Below are 17,480 nucleotides of genomic sequence, written 5' to 3' on the forward strand. Positions count from 1 at the left end.
TCAGGTCATGATCCCAGGGTCATGGGATCAAGCCCCACATCGGGTTCTCTGCTCTCTCTCTCTGCTTGCCTCTCTGCCTACTTGTGATCTCTGTCAAGGAAATAAATAAAATCTTTAAAAAAAAATACATGAAGTCAGACTATGAAAGCAAAGAAAATTCAGAGCTGACCAAGAGTATGGAGAGAGAGGATAGTCTGATGGGGCTCTTACATGGGACACATGCAGACTCTGGGCCTGGAAAGAAAGTACTGGATTGAGTTACACAAATCTATTATACAATATATTGTATGTAACACAAATATACTGTATATAGCATAATATATTGTATATGACACATATATTATATACCTTGGCATGTATAATGGAATCAGACACCATGATTATGAAGCTGGTTTACTGGAATTTCCTTTGGAAGTGTATCTTAAAAATTATATTGTATTTAGATAGTTTCTAAGTTTCTCTTTGTAGTTAGTCCTACATAAATGAAAGAGTTGTAAAGCTAACTACAAATAAAATTTCAATAAGTACTTAACATATCATTCATAGGAAAGACAGAAATAGGAAAACAGTAGGCTCTATCTTCCTTACTCTTTGTATTAAAGATGAACATGGTTAGTACTTAATGAATTTTACTTTTATTAATTTAAAGCAATCTTCTAAATTATATAAATTTGGATCTGTGAAAGCTCTTATTCTCTCAAACTGAGAGCAGTTAGCCTTAAATAGATGAAATACTTTTCATGCTGAACAACACATTTGTCTACCTGTCTTTATGTTCCTAGCATTCCCTGTTTTTCCTCCTTGAAAGTCAAGGAGAGAGAGGTGGGGACTTGGGACACTTTGACTTCTCATTTTCTCTTCATGAAACAGAGGAAACTATGAAACTGAAAGACAGGGGCTGTCTACAGAAGACACAGTCCTGAGCAGTCCTCAGCACACATCCTGCTTATCAGGAACAAGGGGTGCCTGGACTCTACTAAGCCAAGGCCATTTCAGTGACTGCGGGGAAATGGGCCATGACAGATGCACGCCCAGTTCAGACAACCTCGAGTGCTCCACTTAGAAGTCCCTGAAGTGCTGCTTCTTACTCTCTCCATCAGTTTACACTCTGGGTTCAGAAGTGACAGTAGCTCAGAGTCCCCACCTGGAAGAGCCCTGGAAGCCAGACCCAGAATTTGCTTTCTCCAACTCTTCTGTCTCCCCCTTCACTGCCAGGCTATCAGGAGTAGAGCAGTTGCCTGCCTTCCTTCCCTGTTTTTATCCACTATTTCAAGCAAGGAAACTTCCAGCAGGCCACCTGAAAATTTTCTTCATTGGGCAAGACCTGAGTGTTCACCTATATATCCAAATATTAAAAATCTGGCTTATTTAGTATTACCAATATGATAGATTATAAGTTAATTTTAAAATGAGTAAGACTACATGGCAACATGGAAAAGTGTTAATAACAGTATTAAGGGAAAACAGATAAAGTGGCATCCGTAGCAGCCAAATATAAAAATTTATCTACATGTATTATGGGGGGCGGGTATGAGTCACTACAAAGTATAGGAGGTGGGAATGTCAGTAATGGTCACTGGTCATCCACCAAGGCCTGGGAACTCCGTGTAGAACAGCATGGAACGGGTTACCGGCATTGAAGGAGGCCCTCTGCAGAGCACAGCTCCCGTGTGGGCCATAGGCAGGCGAGACCAAGATGGAGCTGGCAGGTGGGGTAAGCTCCAGCCTCTGCTGCAGACCCCTCCAGCATCCGCGTACTCACCTACTCCCGCAGCCCTCCCCGCTCCAATCCCTGACCAGCTGACAACCTGTCACTCCCTCATCTTCCCAGAGTTTCCTACCTTGAATAAGTCATAGAGTTCTTCCAGGTCTTCAGGAAGAATGGAGACTTCTGGGATAACAACGCGGAGCTTGAGGAAACAACCAACAACAGTGGAGTGAGTTCTCTGCCTGCACCCAGAACGATCAGAGGGAACAGGGGTCTCTTCTGCTCGTGGGGGACACCAGGTGTGTCCTATCTACCTGAGCAGTCTGTTCCTTTCTGATGCCAAGATGACATCATGGTAACTTTCTCAAGGTGTTTACCCTCAGCCTTTCCAATTCACAAATCAGTGCCTCGGGACAAACGGGTAAGCTCTACACTGAGTTCTAAGGGAAGTCGAACTCTAACAAAGATGCAGCTTGGCCAGGAAGTTCCTCCTGAAGAACAAGCATTGTGGGCCTCTGTGCGAGGCATTTTTCTATTTCGTACCTCATTTAGTCCCAGATGCTGGGTATTAGTATCCTCTAGTATCCTCTTAGTATTGTTTGACAACTAGGGAAACTGAGGCTCATGGGGACTAAATTGCTCACAGTCTGACTCTAAAACCTCTGTTTCTACACCAGCTCACCCTAATTCAATGCATGGTTGGGGGAGTGGCATTCTTTTTTTTTTTTTTTAAGTTTATTTATTTTTGGTAATCTTTACCAAACATGGGGTGTAAAGTTAGGTGTAAAAATCTTTACACCCTACATGGGGCTCGAATTTGGGACCCCAAGGATCGAGTCATATACCAGCCAGGTGCCCCAAAAGCTTAGGCATTCTTAGGACCAACCGCAACAGAGTCTGGGTTAGCGCCCACTGCCCTTCCGACAGCCCGTGACTCACCACATTCTGCTTTGTGGTGTCTTCGTGGCCCTGGAGAACCCTGATCCTGTGCTTACATCGCAGGTGCTCAATCTGCTCCACAGACTGGTCTCCGAATTTCTGCAGAGAAACCAGGAGCTACACACTCACAGAACCCCTTTTTGCACAAACAGAGGACAGCAGTATCCGCCAGGAAACCTCCCTCAAAATCCATTCCTGACCAGGTTTCCCAGAGGATGTGGGTGGGCTGGGCCCTGTCACCTCGTAGGAGTCCCGGATCAGGTCAGCAATGTCAGTCCCAGGGTAGGGCTCCTGGTCGTCCGCGAAAAAGGCATGATGGCTGCCGATGGGGGGTCCAGGACTGTCCTCGTTCTTAACATGATCTAAAAACCTGAGCACACAACCCACCACTGAAGTACCGGTTTCCCCTCCCCTGTGCACCACACCACACACCTTCCTGGGGACCTGGGGGACATCATGTCAGAGCACTTTGAGACTCAGCTCATTCATCTCCAAACCCTGGGAGGAGGGCGAGATAGCAACTTCTGTGCTCCCTTAGAGAAAAGGAGACATGCCTAAAGCCAGGCTTGCCGATCTGGGCCCATGGGTAGGTTTGCAGGGACCTGGAACTCTGCTGAAGTCCATACAAAGTTCCATGCGTACGTGCCATTGTAAGCTTCCATGTTCTAAATGGGAACCTGTCCTCAGCTCCCAAGAGACCCAGGTTCCGGTCCTTGGTCTCAGTGACTGTAACACACCAGCCCCTACACATCCAGGGTCTGGAATCTCCAGCTGGCTGCCTAAGACCATCATCTCCCAATGCCTGCCTGCCCCAGTCAAGGCCACTGTGAGTGCCTATCTCCTCAGAGACAAGTGAGAGTCCCCACTCTCCTCCCGTACCCTCTCTCACTTGCTGGACAAGAGCCAGGAAGATGACACTCTTCACCATATGCAGGCAACAGTGCCACCTGATTGGCTGACTCTGGTGGGGGCGGTGGGGACTACCGCATGACAAGTGGCAGAGTGGAAGGAAATATTCCACAGTGACAGCCCTGCTGGGCACCCCCTGCTGCCTCCACCTGGCCTATTTTGCAGAGCCCACAATGGCCCTCCTTATCTCACTCCCCTCCCCCGCCCAGTGAGCGCACCTGCTGAGGACCATGAGGGCCTGGCCATCATCCTTGCTGCTGCACAGGCCCTGGGCATTGGCTTCCAGCACTGCCAGCCCCAGCTGGAAAATGGCTTTGATCCCATCGTAGAAGAAGCAGTCCACAACGCTCACCGCACTCTCCAGAGGCATAATGCTGAGGAAGAGAGTCAGGAACCAGGAGAGAGAGATGGAGGCGAGGGCCGAGAGGTCGTTCATATGCTCCGCCAGCTCAGGGAGATGCTCCTTGATGAGCTCCTCGAAGACCGACTGGTCCACCTGGGCCCCTGGAAAAGGCAGGTCATGGAGACTTGGTTGGGGAAGGAGTCACACTTCCTAAAGTCAGCCTGAAACTGAAACTACTCTGAGATAAGCAGAATGAAACAGAATTTGAGCCCAGAAAAGGACTCGTACTGAACTGACTTTTGACACTAACTAGAGTAATTCAGTGGGGAGAGGATAGTATTTTCAAAAATAATGCTCAGTCAAGTGCATACCTGTGTGGGGGCAGAGGCTGGGGGGACCTCAAATCCTACTTCACATCATACAAGAAAATATATTTGAAATGTGTCATAGACCTCAATATAAAAGCTAATAATATAAAGCTTAAGAAAAATACAGGGAAAAGGCAACATTTCTTAGAACACAAAAAGCACTAGCCACAGAAAAAAACTATAAATTGGACTTCACGAGAATCAAAGAGTGGTATTCTTAAAAAAAACATTAATAAAAATCATAATGCACACTTCACACTGAGAAAATATTTGTAATACATATACCCGACAAGGGCTTTGTATTCAAAATAACAACTCTTGCAACTTAGTGGTCAAAAACCCATTTTTCCTTTAAAAAGGCAAAAGATGGGACCAGATACTTCAAAAGAAACAATAAACAAATGGCCACTAAGCACAGAAAATTGTGTTCAGTATCATTCATCAAAGAAATGCAAAGTTAAACCTGCACAATAGATTCCTTCTTCCCTGCTAAGAGAAAACTTAAAAAGCCAATTCTGAAAGCTAACAGGGATGTGAGCAACCAGAACTCACACACTGCTGGTAGGGTTTCTGTGGTCACAGTATATCACTTTGAAAAACTGACAGTTTCTTAGAAAGCTAAAAATCCCTCTAACCTATGACCTAGCAATTCTACTTCTGGGTAAATACCAAGAAAACGGGCAATCCCGATTCACAGAGAGACTTACACTTGAATGTGTATTTCAACTTCACTTACAATAAAGCACTGGAAACAATGCAGACCTCTAACAGGTGACCAGATAAATGAATCACGGTCCGAGTGTACGGTGAAGTGGGACTCAGCCAGAAGAAGGAGCAGAGTACCAATGCTCCAGCAACCTCGTATTGTGAGCAGGAAAACAGCCCCAAAAGAGTGTGTTCTCCATGATTACATTTAGACCGAGTTCAAGAACGGGCCCAACTAGCCCGTGGTGACAGACATCAGGAGCGAGAGTTGCCTGTGGCAGGGAAGGGGCAGAAGGGCACTTGGTGGGTTATGGAAATGCTCCAGGCTGTACTGGGGCAGTGCTCACATAGGGATACCCATTACCACGGAGGCTCTGCTGGTCACTGAGGAGTAGGGTAGGCACTGCCCTCCAGCAGCACCATCAACCAATGGCGGCTTTGGCAGCCTGCCTCCCCGTGACCCTGAGGCTCCCATGATTCTGTGCTATTGTGTACAAGGTTAAGCTGCCTCCCCCAGCATCAAGTGGAAAGGGAAGGAAGCCCATCACTCAGGCACCTGGAGGGAGCCAGGGAAGACAGTCTAAGGCATCCCAAAAGGCCACCAAAGGCACCAAGTAGCACGTCCTTCCTAGACAGCCCCCGCTTACTCCCAGGGGGACCTCACATTCCCTCAGTTCTTGACACCAGTCTTCGGGAGCATCTTCCTCCTGACCTGCCCCCACCTCCAGTCTTTTACCAAATTCTGTCTCAAACTGGTTCTTTCGTTTCTGTTCCCACTGCTGCTGCCCAAATTTTAGGGCACCACCAGAAAGGGTATCTTGAGAGTTATCAGCAAGCTGAAGCAACGTTTCTATCATTTTGTCCACTAGGAGGTGCTGGACCACAGGCGAAATGCAGATTCCAATTGGCCACAGAAAAAGAAGACACCAGGTGGGGTCGCAGGTCAGCCCAGAGCAGGGGGGCCAGCAACAAGGGGCCTTCTCACTTATTGTATACAAGTAGAGGGGCGGGGGGGGGGGGGGTCCCAAGCTGCCCTTCAGGTCCAGCCTCAAGAGTCTCCACAAGGGAAAGAGGACATCGGTCTGCGTGAGCTCCTTGGGTACGGTGGGCCAAACCACCCTCCCTTTCAGGTTGTTTCTTGAACCTCAACATTTTTCTATTCAGGTAACTCACTCCACCCTTTCGGCAGAACGGCACAGAGATTACACCTGTCGGTTCTGCACATTCAAGAGCCAAACAGCGTTTGTACTGGGGATTTCTGGACAAGGACTGACGACACGTCTTTGCCCCGGCTCTGGCCCTGCTCCCTAAGCACAGAAGAGGAAGAGGAGGAGGAAGGAGACAGGTTACCAATGACCCGGTGGTTGAAGTAGTCGGGCAGCATCCGCTCACACACAGCAACGAGCAACCAGAAGGCCTCCTCCTCCTTGGCGTAGAGCAGTAAAACGGAGGTCAGGATGTTCATGGACTGCACAGTTTCACAGAGGAGGGGGTGGTTAGCATCACACCACGTTGTGCCACAAAAGACATAAAAAACCACACAAGCCCAAAGGGTCCACAGAAGTCAAGGCTGCAGATGAGATACTGCATCTAGTCCAACCACACTGACATTTGTAAAGTGGAATGACTGAGTTTATCAACATGGTCCCCATGAGAGACCCTAGGCTGAGCGACCAGCCACCCTTCCATCACTGGGCCCATCTCGAAATGCTGGGGCCAGCTGTGGTGTGGGCTTCAGGCTCAGGTCAAATCCAGCTATTCTGTGTATGTGTGTGTGTGTCTGTGTGTGTGTGTGTACACACACACACACACACAGACACACACCATTCATGGGTTGATTTTGCTTTTCACAGGAAAACAAAGTTTAAACTCTTCTATTTTCAGCTATCAGAAACTTCTCTAACCCCATCTAGTGCTGGGGGGGGGCAGGGGTGTTTTATTTTACCGGGTTCTATTTTGTGCTTGTTTACCACATCCCTGAATACACTTTCCAAGTAAACTCAACAACTACTTAGAGGGCTGCTTATTTCCACTTGTGCTTCCTGAAGGAAAGGGATTGGCCGCAAACATTTTTTGCTCCCCCAATAGCACAGAGATTTTAATAATAATCCCTGTAACTTCTGCAGAGGTCTAGAAAGATAAAGCTCCACAGAAGCGTTATCACTGCCGTCCTACAGTGGAGGCCTGGAGAGGCGGTGAAGACAATCTGTCCTGTCCTGAACAGCAACTCATCATGTGCACTGCTCTTTTCAGGCACCACGTAAAGTTTCTAATCTTAAGTCATCAACCTGTTTGACTATAAGGAGATGATTCCTGAGGCCTTACTTGATACATTCTTTAAGGAAAGCGAAAGCACAGAGCCTTCACAGGATAGTCCTGGGTACCAGACAGCCAAGAACAACAGAACCCAAAGCCTGGGTAATCAACACAAGACATGGACTCAAAGATTTCTGCTCTTCCACTGCACACCCTACCTGGCAGTACCCAATTTTGGGGTTCCGGTGGGCATAGGCTGTCAAGACTCTCCTCAAAGCAGCAATTCCTGTTTCATTCTGGAAGGCGGGATGCTCTGGTAAGGAACGGTGCAGATCCCGCTCTATCTCCTCAGTCACCAGGCAACATTTTCCCATGGACTCCTCCACCAGATTACCATAGTAACCCGGATGCGAGGCGAGATCCGTTACAGCATCTGATGATTTAAAAGGAAATTTTCAAGGGGGGCAAGTTACCAGGACAGAGTCAACCTGGGGAGGGGGCTTGTCCTGCTGGAAGACCTCAATGGGGTCTCATTACTTGAGACAGAAAATATCTTGAGACCACACACAAACCAAAAGGACTTTCATTCTGCCAAAAATGAGAAAAGAAAGAAAAAAATGAAACAACATGGCTTTTCTAAGAATAACCTTATAGGGAGGGAAACAGCTCATACCAGAAACAGCTGTATTAATATGCTTTTCATAAGTTGTTTTCTCTAGTAATAGGAAGACTGGATAGATGTGTGTATCTCTACATACAGACGTACACACAATTTTCATACATTAACTCAACACGAAATTACTGAGCACGTACGTGTGAAACACACAAGAAGATGCGCTTCTGTTTAGTAATCAATTATCAAGGAGCCATCAAGCTGCAACAAGAAGTTCAGGGGCTTTGCAACAACGTGGATGTAACTAGAGGGTATTATGCTACACAAAATAAGTCAATCAGAAACAATTACCATATGATCTCTCTGATATGAGGAATTTGAGAGGCAGGGTTGGGGGTCATGGGGCGGGTAGGAAGGGAAAAAATGAAACAAGATGGGACTGGGGAGGGAGACAACCATAAGTGACTCTTAATCTCAGGAAACAAACTGAGGGTTGCCGGAGGGTGGGGTGGGAGGGATAGGGTGGTTGGGTGACAGACACTGGGGAGAGTATGTGCTATGGTGAGTATTGGGAATTGTGTAAGGCTGATGATTCACAGACCTGTACCCCTGAAACAACACATTATATGTTAATTTAAAAAAAAGAAAAAGAAAAATTCAGAGGCTGGACTCATGACAGGCAGGGCGACCTCGCCCAGTCCACCCACCACCAAGCTCCTCCCAGGCCTCTGACAGGGAGGGGACTTCAGGGGTGAGGCGTCCACAGTGCATGAAGATTCCATTCTGTCATCAGCCAGCACCCAAAGCACCTGTGGTCCTGGCCAGTGGTCCCGCAGGGGCGCAGGTAGCAGGTGGGATTCCAGGACAGAGGCTGGCCCCATGCAGGGAGGTCCCAGGAGAACAGGGCAAGCAGAAGGGCCCAGTTCCACCTTTAATCGCCAGTTTAGGTTTTTAAATTCCGATTGGGTTTAGTGTACTGCCCTTCCCGACTCAACCTTCTGCTGACCGTGATTCCCCATCACCCCCCACACTTACTCACTACAACATTCCCCTGTACTCAACACTTAACGCGAACAGCTGCCACTCGACCTGCGGCAGCCTAAACCCTGCAGCAGTCTTTCCATCAACACTACCACTTGGAAGGAAAGACAGCTCTTGAGGAGCTAGGTTTGTTTTTTTAATCGCAACGTGTGTGTATTCATTAAAGAGGCAGGCTCTATGCCCGTGGCATAAACAGGTATCACCTGTAGGTGGTTAAGCTGAATAGTGTGATTTTCTTTCATTCCTATTTTCCTTTCAACTCCAAAATTGTTTTCATTCAATATAAAAATAAAGAAGACATTTTTAATTTCTAAAAGGCCTCTCTTGATGAAGAAACCAGCCAAAAGGGACTCCGCAGGTGAAACAAGGTGAGCAGTGATAGACCCATCAATGAATCCCAAGTAAGCACATGCCAGCAATTGTGCTGGAAAGCCAAAAAAAAAAAAAAAAAAAAAAAAAAAAAAAAAAAAAAAGCACCCTGGGCCAGAGAGGGGATGGGCTTGGCTCTTCAGGGGAGAGACTGAGAAGAGGGAAGAGAGATGAGTGGGGTGAAGATCCAGTATGAAGCCACAGGAGGGAGGAACGTAAGAAGGTGCAGGGAGGGGGCACTTGGGTGGCTCAGTCAGTTAAGCATCTGACTCTTGATTTCAGCTCAGGTTATGATCTCAGGGTCTTGGGATCAAGCCCCACATTGGGCTCTGCACTCAATGTGGAGTCTGCTTGTCCCTCTCCTTCCCCCTGCTTATTCTCTTTCTCTCTCAAATAGATAAATAAAAACTTTTTTTTTTATTTGAAAAATCAAAAAAAAAAAAAAAAAAAAGGTGCAGGGAGAAGACAGGTACCCAGGCCTGGCCTCCAGGAGGCTCGTGCTGATCTGAGCACAGCAGTGTCACCAAGGAAGAGCAGACCTCCTCCCCGGGCCTCCGGCTGCACCCTGACAATAGGGGCATTCCCTTCCTGCCACACCACTGGACAACAGGGGCCTTCCCTTCCTGCCTACAAGGCCCCACCGCTCCTACTGAGCCAGACAAAACGGCCACCCGCAATGCAGAGACATTGCTCAGCACGTCTCAAGAGAAGGCGGTCCCCATCTCTGCCCACTCGCTGGTGAGGGTCCTGAGGAGGGATTCCCAGACATCACCCAACAGCAGCAGAGGCAGAGTCTGAGGGCCTGAGGCTAGACAAGGTCATCATGGGATGGCCCAGGCAATTCCTAGGAGAAGGAAGTAGGGCCGAAATCTCCGCAATGGTGTCTCCTGGGGATGCCGTGTGTCTTCCATGGAGGAGGGACTGAGAAAGTATGCTGGGGGATGTATTTTAATGTCACTGCAAGTGAACAATGTACAGAGGGTTGGTTTGTTTAGTCTAATAATTATTTATTTGACAGAGAAATCACAAGTAAGTAGAGAGGCTGGCACAGATAGAGGGGGAAGCAGGCTCCCTGCTGAGCAGAGAACCCAATATGGGGCTTGATCCCAGGACTCTGAGGTTATGACCTAAGCTGAAGGCAGAGCCTTAACCCACGGAGCCACCCAGGCACCCTGTTTGTTTAGTCTAGTTCAGAATGTATGTCCTAGAAAGACACTTCACTTCTAGGAGGTCCTTTACAGTTCTCGAGACAATCTACGGACTCAAAAGTTATTTTTAAAGGAGAGGCGATCCCTTCAGCTAGACCTCACATTGGCCAAGGAAGACACCGCAGCCCAGAGGTCTCAGGCAGCTGGACCAAGGTCCCACAGCTAACACAGTAAGGGTGCCGAAGTTCTTGGCTGGGAAAGTCGTAGGAAAAATCCAGAGACAGAGGTCCTGTCTGCACATACGTGCTGTTCAGATCTGGGCCTCTGCTCCAGAAATATCAGTTAGCCTCAAAATACCAAAAACACTTACCTGAGAAAAGCAGCCAGAGTTTGCCACGTAACGATTCAGGGATCCCCATGGCTACAAGCTTCCGGATCTTCTCTGTGCGGAACATACACACGGTTCTACCGTATTCCACGAAGTGGTCGTTCCACAGGCTTATTTTTATCTGCTCCCTGGACTGGAGATGGAAATGCTGTTAATGTACAAAGAAGTCCCTCCATGCCTTCCAGCATAGACCCTCCACAACCCACCGCAGAGGGAGGCTGCCACTGTTACCAGAGGGACCAAGAGTGACAGGCAACTGGTTCAGCAAATGTTTTGAAACACTTGCAGGTACAGAGGACGTAAAGATGACTAACGCAGAGAACCAGGCCTTCTGGAGCTCAGAGCCCAGCAAGAGCGTTTACACAAATAAAATGCCATTTCCTTGGCAAAGTGGATAGTAAGAGTAGGTATGTCCAAGTACTCAGGTCCAGAGCAGCTGGGAGGGCAGGGTGGGAGTGGGGGACATGAGGGGAAGCTTCTCAGGATGCTGACACCAACCCAGCTGTTGAAACATGGGTCAGCTCAGAGGGTGAACAAAAGCAAGGGGGCAGTGTGGGGTGGGGGGGTCATAACTTGCCCTGATCTCCAGGGCAGCCAGAGGAAAAACTGAAACCTGAAAAAAATCCCACTGTTCTCATTATCAGACACAAGACAGATACCATTTCTCTAGGCAACTAAAAATCCTTTAAAATTATCCCTAGATGACAGGAGTCATTAGTACCTTTTAAGCAACTTGTTTAATATGCTTTTCATTGTCTGCATTCTCTAGTAAGGAAAGAAGCTTCCATATATATTCAATATTCTTACAGTTTTAGTTGGGAGTTCATTGAGCTGCTCTGTGTAAAGCATATCAGAAGGTTCTGGTTTGAATGAATAAAGCTAACAACTATATAGTAGCCCACTGGGCAACAAGACACAGTTTGGGACAGTAATGTCCACAGACACCCCCAGTACACGTGGTCCCAACGCAGTCTCCCTCCGGCCACGATGTCTTTTCACGGTACAATTTCTAGCCTCTTTACCCCACTGGGCATGACATTTCCCTCAGGTTCTCCCTACAAAGAGGACAAAGATAAGGAGATGTAACAGAAATATCTTTTGTCCAGTAAAACTACAGCATAACTATAGCATAGGAGACCTTTTGTTTCAGGAGAGAACCAAGCAATACTGTAAAAGGAGCCCATACAGACGCCCCTGGGTCAGAGGAGAAATGCCTGTTCTGCACCTGCAAGATCCCACAAAGGACAGCACTGAAGGCTCTCCGGGTCAAAAATGGCCAAGGGCTGTGTCAAAGAGCCACGTAAGGGGCAGGTAGGGAAAGCCATCGCCCTCGGTCCTCTGACCACATCCTCCATGCACCCGGATGTGCCCAGGCAACTGGCACGGGCTGAGCCCTTCCACCTGTCCGGGAGGGAGAGGGAGGGGCGCCAGCTCCTGGGGCAGCCAGCAGCCGGCACCACACCTGCTCCCCCAAGGCCTGCAGGGCTGGGGTTGGCAGGTGCACCTGGGAACCCCCACTCGTGCCAGCTCTGCCGGGCCCTGCAAAGGCAGAGCCAGGTCACCCACCATTCTCGAGTCTGGGCTCTGGCTCCCCGCCTGCTGGAAGACAGAGATCAGGGCCTCGGGGTGGAGCCGTGGGCTCTTCTCTTTGTCACTTTCCTCGCTATTTTGAGAGGACACCATTTCAAGATCCCCAAACTTGTGGTCACTGCACATGCTTGTTGAATGAAATACAGGTGAAGTCTGCTGGAAAGGAGAAAAAAAAAAGGAGGGAGCTAGAAGAAAGTCATTACTGTACTTATGGAAGAGTCTTTGTTTTGCCTTTGGAGGCATGAAGGTAACATATTTTTTTAATTAATTAATTATTTGAGAGAGAGAGACAATGCATGTGAGCCAGCAGGGGAGGGGAAAAGGGAGAGAGAGAATCTCAAGCAGACTCCCCGCTGAGTGTGGAGCCGGACAAGGGGCTCGATTCCCAGACCCTGAGATTGTGACCTGAGCTGAGATCAAGAGTCCAGCACTTAACTGACTGAGCCACCCAGGCTCCCCAAAGGTAATATACTTAAACATGCCTACGTAGGTCTCAAGGGAAAGAGACTAACATTAGCCCAACAGAGTTGATCCTCAGGAAAGAATATGGTCCACACTGTGCCTTCCTGGGAAGGCTGCTCACAGCATACAGAGCATGGGGCCAAGAGGGGGCAGACAAGCACCATTTCTTGTATGCTTCCAGAACGGAGAATGACCACCTTCAGAAAGCAGCTCTTGGGTACTGAGGGAATATCTCCTTTCCTCCCTGTCACTGTGTGGGTAAAAAGAGGTGAAGAAAGAGAGGGACGGGTGTGAAACAGCGGGAGAGGAGGTCCCAGTGGATCCACATCTGTTTTCCAGCTGTCTAGCCTTAAAGACAATGTAACTTCTCTTTTAACAAGTTCCACCTGCCCCCAAATAACATCCCCTCAGCCTCAGGGGTGGGGGGCACTGACCCCTCCAACCTGTGAGGAGGGTGTCCACTAACCTGCAGGTCGATAGCCCATCAAACCCTCCAACCTGGGAGGGGTGCCCTGTAAATCCCTCTAACTTGTGTGGATACCCCATGAACTGCTCTAATATAGGGAGGGGTGCCCATCAACTCCCCTAACCTCAAAAGGGGTGCCCTGCGGACCCCTCTAACCTGTGAGTAGGGTGCCCTGTTGGTCCCTCGAACCACTTGCTGTGTGGGGCACCCTCTAACCTGTGCAGCACCCACTCAGGACCCTGCACGTACCAAAAGTGATACGCTGTCTGATACACAGGCCCAATCAGCCCTAACACAACGTTCTCGTTCTCAAGTAGATCGTGGCCATGTGTACTCCCTTCCGAGACCACTGCCCTAGAAGTGGTCAGAAAGACCTTCCCTGGATAGGATCCCGCTGTTTCTAAGCCTCATACCATGTCTTCATCTTGGGAGGTGTCGTAATGCACGGGGCGGTTGGCGTGCACCTGCTTCAGCCTCACCAGCAGGCCCTCCACCAAGCTCTCTCTGTCCTTCAGCTCGATGAACTGGAAGGCCATCTTGCTCCGGATGCTGATGATAATGGGATTAGGGAGCAGACTGGTATCCTCCATCTTCTCAATGCTCACCACCTATCGCAAAAAGTTACCCAGGAAAGGTATGGCAACAGACAAAGGAAGGCAGGCATTTCGACTACCTATTTAGGTGTCACCAGACAGAAGGCCAAACCAAACAACGGCCCTAAGGAATGGATGCAGAAGGTAAAAATTATCTAAGGCAGCACAGTCATGACAGCCGAAAGGGGAGAGCAACTCCAGTACCCATTAATAGGCGAACGGAGAAACAAAAATGTGATCTATTGACACAACTGAATATTATACAGCCTTAAAAAGGAGAGAAATTCTGGCATGTGCTACAGCATGGGCGAACCCAGAGGACATTATGCTCAGTGAAATAAGCCAGCCACACATGGGCTAATGTTATAGGATCCCACTTAGATGTGGGACCTCGAGTAGTACCAGTCAGAGACAGAAAGTAGAGCAGTGGTTGCCCAGGGCTGGAGAGGAAAGATGGGGAGTGAGCGCCTAATGAGGACAGAGTTTCTGATGGTGAAGATGAAGTTCTGGTGATGGTGGGACGATACCGTGAATGTACTTAATGCCACTGAACCCTAACACCTAAAAGTGGGTCAAGTGGTAAATGTGATGTTATGTATATGCTACAACAAGAAGACAAATAAATGTATAAGACAACTCTTGATCTTCTTGCTTCACTCCTAAGTAAGAATATTTGTAAAATGAAAACATTTACAAAATGACATGGAAGGAGATCACATGGATAAAAAATTCTGAGTTTTCCCAAACAACTGTGCTCAGAATTTGGAGGTCCTGATGGAAACAGAGTGGTGGGTACAGTCACCACAGACGTGTCCTGAAACCAAAGGACTGAGCTCTTCAGATCTGGAAGTAGCCTCAGGCTGTCCTGAATTTCCAGGGACAGACTGCAGACTTTTAAAGTACAAAGGGACCTGATCCATATTAAAGGAAACATTTTTAAGTGTTTCACTCAAGTCCCAGGAGGGCACAAGAGCCAAGCAATCGGACGTTTTCAAGGTGATGTTTTTTGTCAGTTGCCTCTTCTCTTTCCCCTTTCTGTGAGTATAAGGGGTGGAATCCTTCCTAAGAGCTGACAGAAAAGCTTTAACTGTGAGGCAGGGCCTTTCTCTGAACAGCATCAACACTAATGCAGAGGTGAGGGCGCGTGCTTCTCGCCAATCACTGCCAGGCTAATTTCAGGGTGTTGGAGGAATGACAGAAAAAGCAACAACCACATGGGGACTGGTCAAATGCAGGCCGTGCTTCCCTCCAGAGGCCCATCTGCAGTGGGCAAAACCCTGCTGGGTGAGCAGCCCTGCCCGGCCAGTCTCATGGCCACCACGGGCTCAAGGACAGAAGGCGGGCTCGGGAAGCGCCGGCCAGGGCTGCCCCTACCTCTCTGAGTGGGAGGATGACATTGCAGCAGCCGTCCTCCTTGCTGGCGAAGCAGACGTAACGGTCAGAGGCGAACATCCGTCCCATGGTGTGACAGCGGCTGAATGGTGTCCACAGCGAGCAGTCCACAACAGCGTGCAGCCTCTCCTGCCTCGGCAGCCTGAAGAACGCCCGGAAGAACTCGTTCTGTGCTCTGGCTTCCAGGTCCCTGGCAGAGGAGGGAGAGAGGAGAAAAAGAGGCAGGCATGGTGAACAAACACACGGGTTTACAAAGGAAAACCCTGCGAAGCCAACTGGGGCTCCGGACATGGAAGTGGATGAGACCCCCCCCCAGGTCCCGCATGGGTCACAGCTCATGCCCCACTTTACAGCCAACTTTGGAAATGGGTCCTCAAGGCAGGAGGGGTTGCCTCTGCACAAAAGTAAAACACCAAACTCACAGTTCAAAAAAGATACTCCCTTCCTGATTTGAGCAACACTGTGAGTCACCACAGTGATATTTATTTTTTTTTTTTAAATATTTTATTTATTTATTTGAGAGAGAGAGAGACAGTGAGAGAGAGCATGAGCGAGGAGAAGGTCAGAGGGAGAAGCAGACTCCCCGTGGAGCTGGGAGACCGATGCGGGACTCGATCCCGGGACTCCAGGATCATGACCTGAGCCGAAGGCAGTCGCTTAACCAACTGAGCCACCCAGGCGCCCCACCACAGTGATATTTAAACAAATGTTTAAGAATCCAGTATCAAAAAGTCAGTAACACCAAGTGCTGGCAAGGACGTGGAGAAATAGAACCCTTCATACCCCATGGGCAGGAATGTAAAATGGTGCAGCCGGTCTGGAAAAGTTTATGGCTGTTTCTCCAAAAGATTCAACATGGACTTACCATACGACCCTGAAATTCCCCTCCTAGGCATAGACCCCAGCAAATCGAAAATGTACATCTGCTCCAAACCCTGGACACACCTGCTCAGAGAGGCAGAGCTGGCAACAAGCCTAACGTCCATCAGCTAACAAACGGATCAACAAAATGTGACAGAGCCGTATAACAGAAGGTCACTCGGCCACACAGAGCAACGAAATACTGACACAAGTACAACGTGGACGGACCTCGAAAACATTACACACACAAAAGACTACATACTGCCTGAGTCCCTTTAGATGAAATTTCCAGAATAGGCAAAACTCATCAAGAGAGAAAAGAGCAGGGCACCTGGGTGGTTCAGTGGGTTAAGCCTCTGCCTTCAGCTCAGGTCATGATCTCAGGGCCCTGGGATCGAGCCCCACATCGGGATCTCTGCTCAGCGGGGAGCCTGCTTTCCCACCCCTCTCTCTCTCTGCCTCTCTGCCTACTTGTGATCTCTGTCTATCAATAAATAAATAAAATCTTTAAAAAAAGAGAGAGAAAAGAGCTTAGTGATTCCAAAGAGGAAGGGATAAAGGGAGAAGTGGGGTGTGGCTGCTCATGAGTATGGGGTTCCTCCTTGGGGTGAAGAAAATGTTCTACACTGAGTGTGGGGATGGCTGCACAACTCTGACTGGACTGAGAAACCAGTGACTGGGAAACTTTAACACAGTGAATTGTACAGTATCTGCTCCAAAAAGCAGTTCAACTGAGATCTGTGCTTGACATACAATAAGTGCCAAATAAACATTAGCTATTATTACCTTTAGAAAACAAATCCAAGCAGTGGCTGGCTGGCTCAGCCCGCTGAGCATCTGACTCTTGATTTCAGCTCAGGTCATGATCTCAGGGTAATGAGATCAAGCCCCAAGTCAGGCTCTGCAAAGGGCATGGAGCCTGCTTAAGATTCTCTCTCTCCCTCTCCCTCTGCCCCTCCCCCAGTTCTCTCTCTCTCTCAAAAATAAACAAAAAAATTAATAAAATAGATCCAAGTCGAAGTATCACTGGGGAGAACTCCATCGTGTCACATCAGTATGGACAGTGGACAATGGGGAAAAAATCCTACCCCAGGGGACCCCCCCATACCCTGAGTCTTGGCTCTAATATCCAGTAAAGCAAGAAGGCAGCCAACTCACAATGTTTGCAAATACTGATGAATTTATGTCCCACCCCAAAATTCTAGTAGAGGGGAAATTCCACTGTACAGAGATAAAAATTTTTCTTTGCCACATCAAATAAGAGTTCTTTAAATTCATCTGAGAGAATTTGAACTCTTAGCTTTCTTATCAGTTGGGTGACCTTAGATA

At 48.4% G+C, this 17,480-nt stretch overlaps 1 protein-coding gene across 7 annotated transcripts in view; it reads right to left on the minus strand.

Annotated features, from left to right (window-relative positions):
- Positions 1-17,480, minus strand: part of TBC1D8 (TBC1 domain family member 8) — a 103,668-nt gene that overhangs the window by 11,402 nt on the left and 74,786 nt on the right. For 4 of the 7 annotated variants that reach the window (XM_047743988.1, XM_047743983.1, XM_047743986.1 and 1 more), the window contains 10 exons: positions 15,273-15,480; positions 13,719-13,913; positions 12,354-12,533; positions 10,770-10,920; positions 7,447-7,661; positions 6,323-6,440; positions 3,775-4,060; positions 2,888-3,017; positions 2,648-2,746; positions 1,842-1,910 (listed from right to left, as the gene is read on the minus strand). In XM_047743988.1, coding sequence (XP_047599944.1) covers positions 1,842-1,910; positions 2,648-2,746; positions 2,888-3,017; positions 3,775-4,060; positions 6,323-6,440; positions 7,447-7,661; positions 10,770-10,920; positions 12,354-12,533; positions 13,719-13,913; positions 15,273-15,480 — 1,651 coding nt within the window. The remainder of the gene's footprint in view (positions 1-1,841; positions 1,911-2,647; positions 2,747-2,887; positions 3,018-3,774; positions 4,061-6,322; positions 6,441-7,446; positions 7,662-10,769; positions 10,921-12,353; positions 12,534-13,718; positions 13,914-15,272; positions 15,481-17,480) is intronic. The other 3 variants (XM_047743984.1, XM_047743987.1, XM_047743989.1) reach the window with 2 other exon arrangements.

This window comes from Lutra lutra, chromosome 9 (genome assembly GCF_902655055.1).
Source record: "Lutra lutra chromosome 9, mLutLut1.2, whole genome shotgun sequence".
Classification (NCBI taxonomy): Eukaryota; Metazoa; Chordata; class Mammalia; order Carnivora; family Mustelidae; genus Lutra; species Lutra lutra.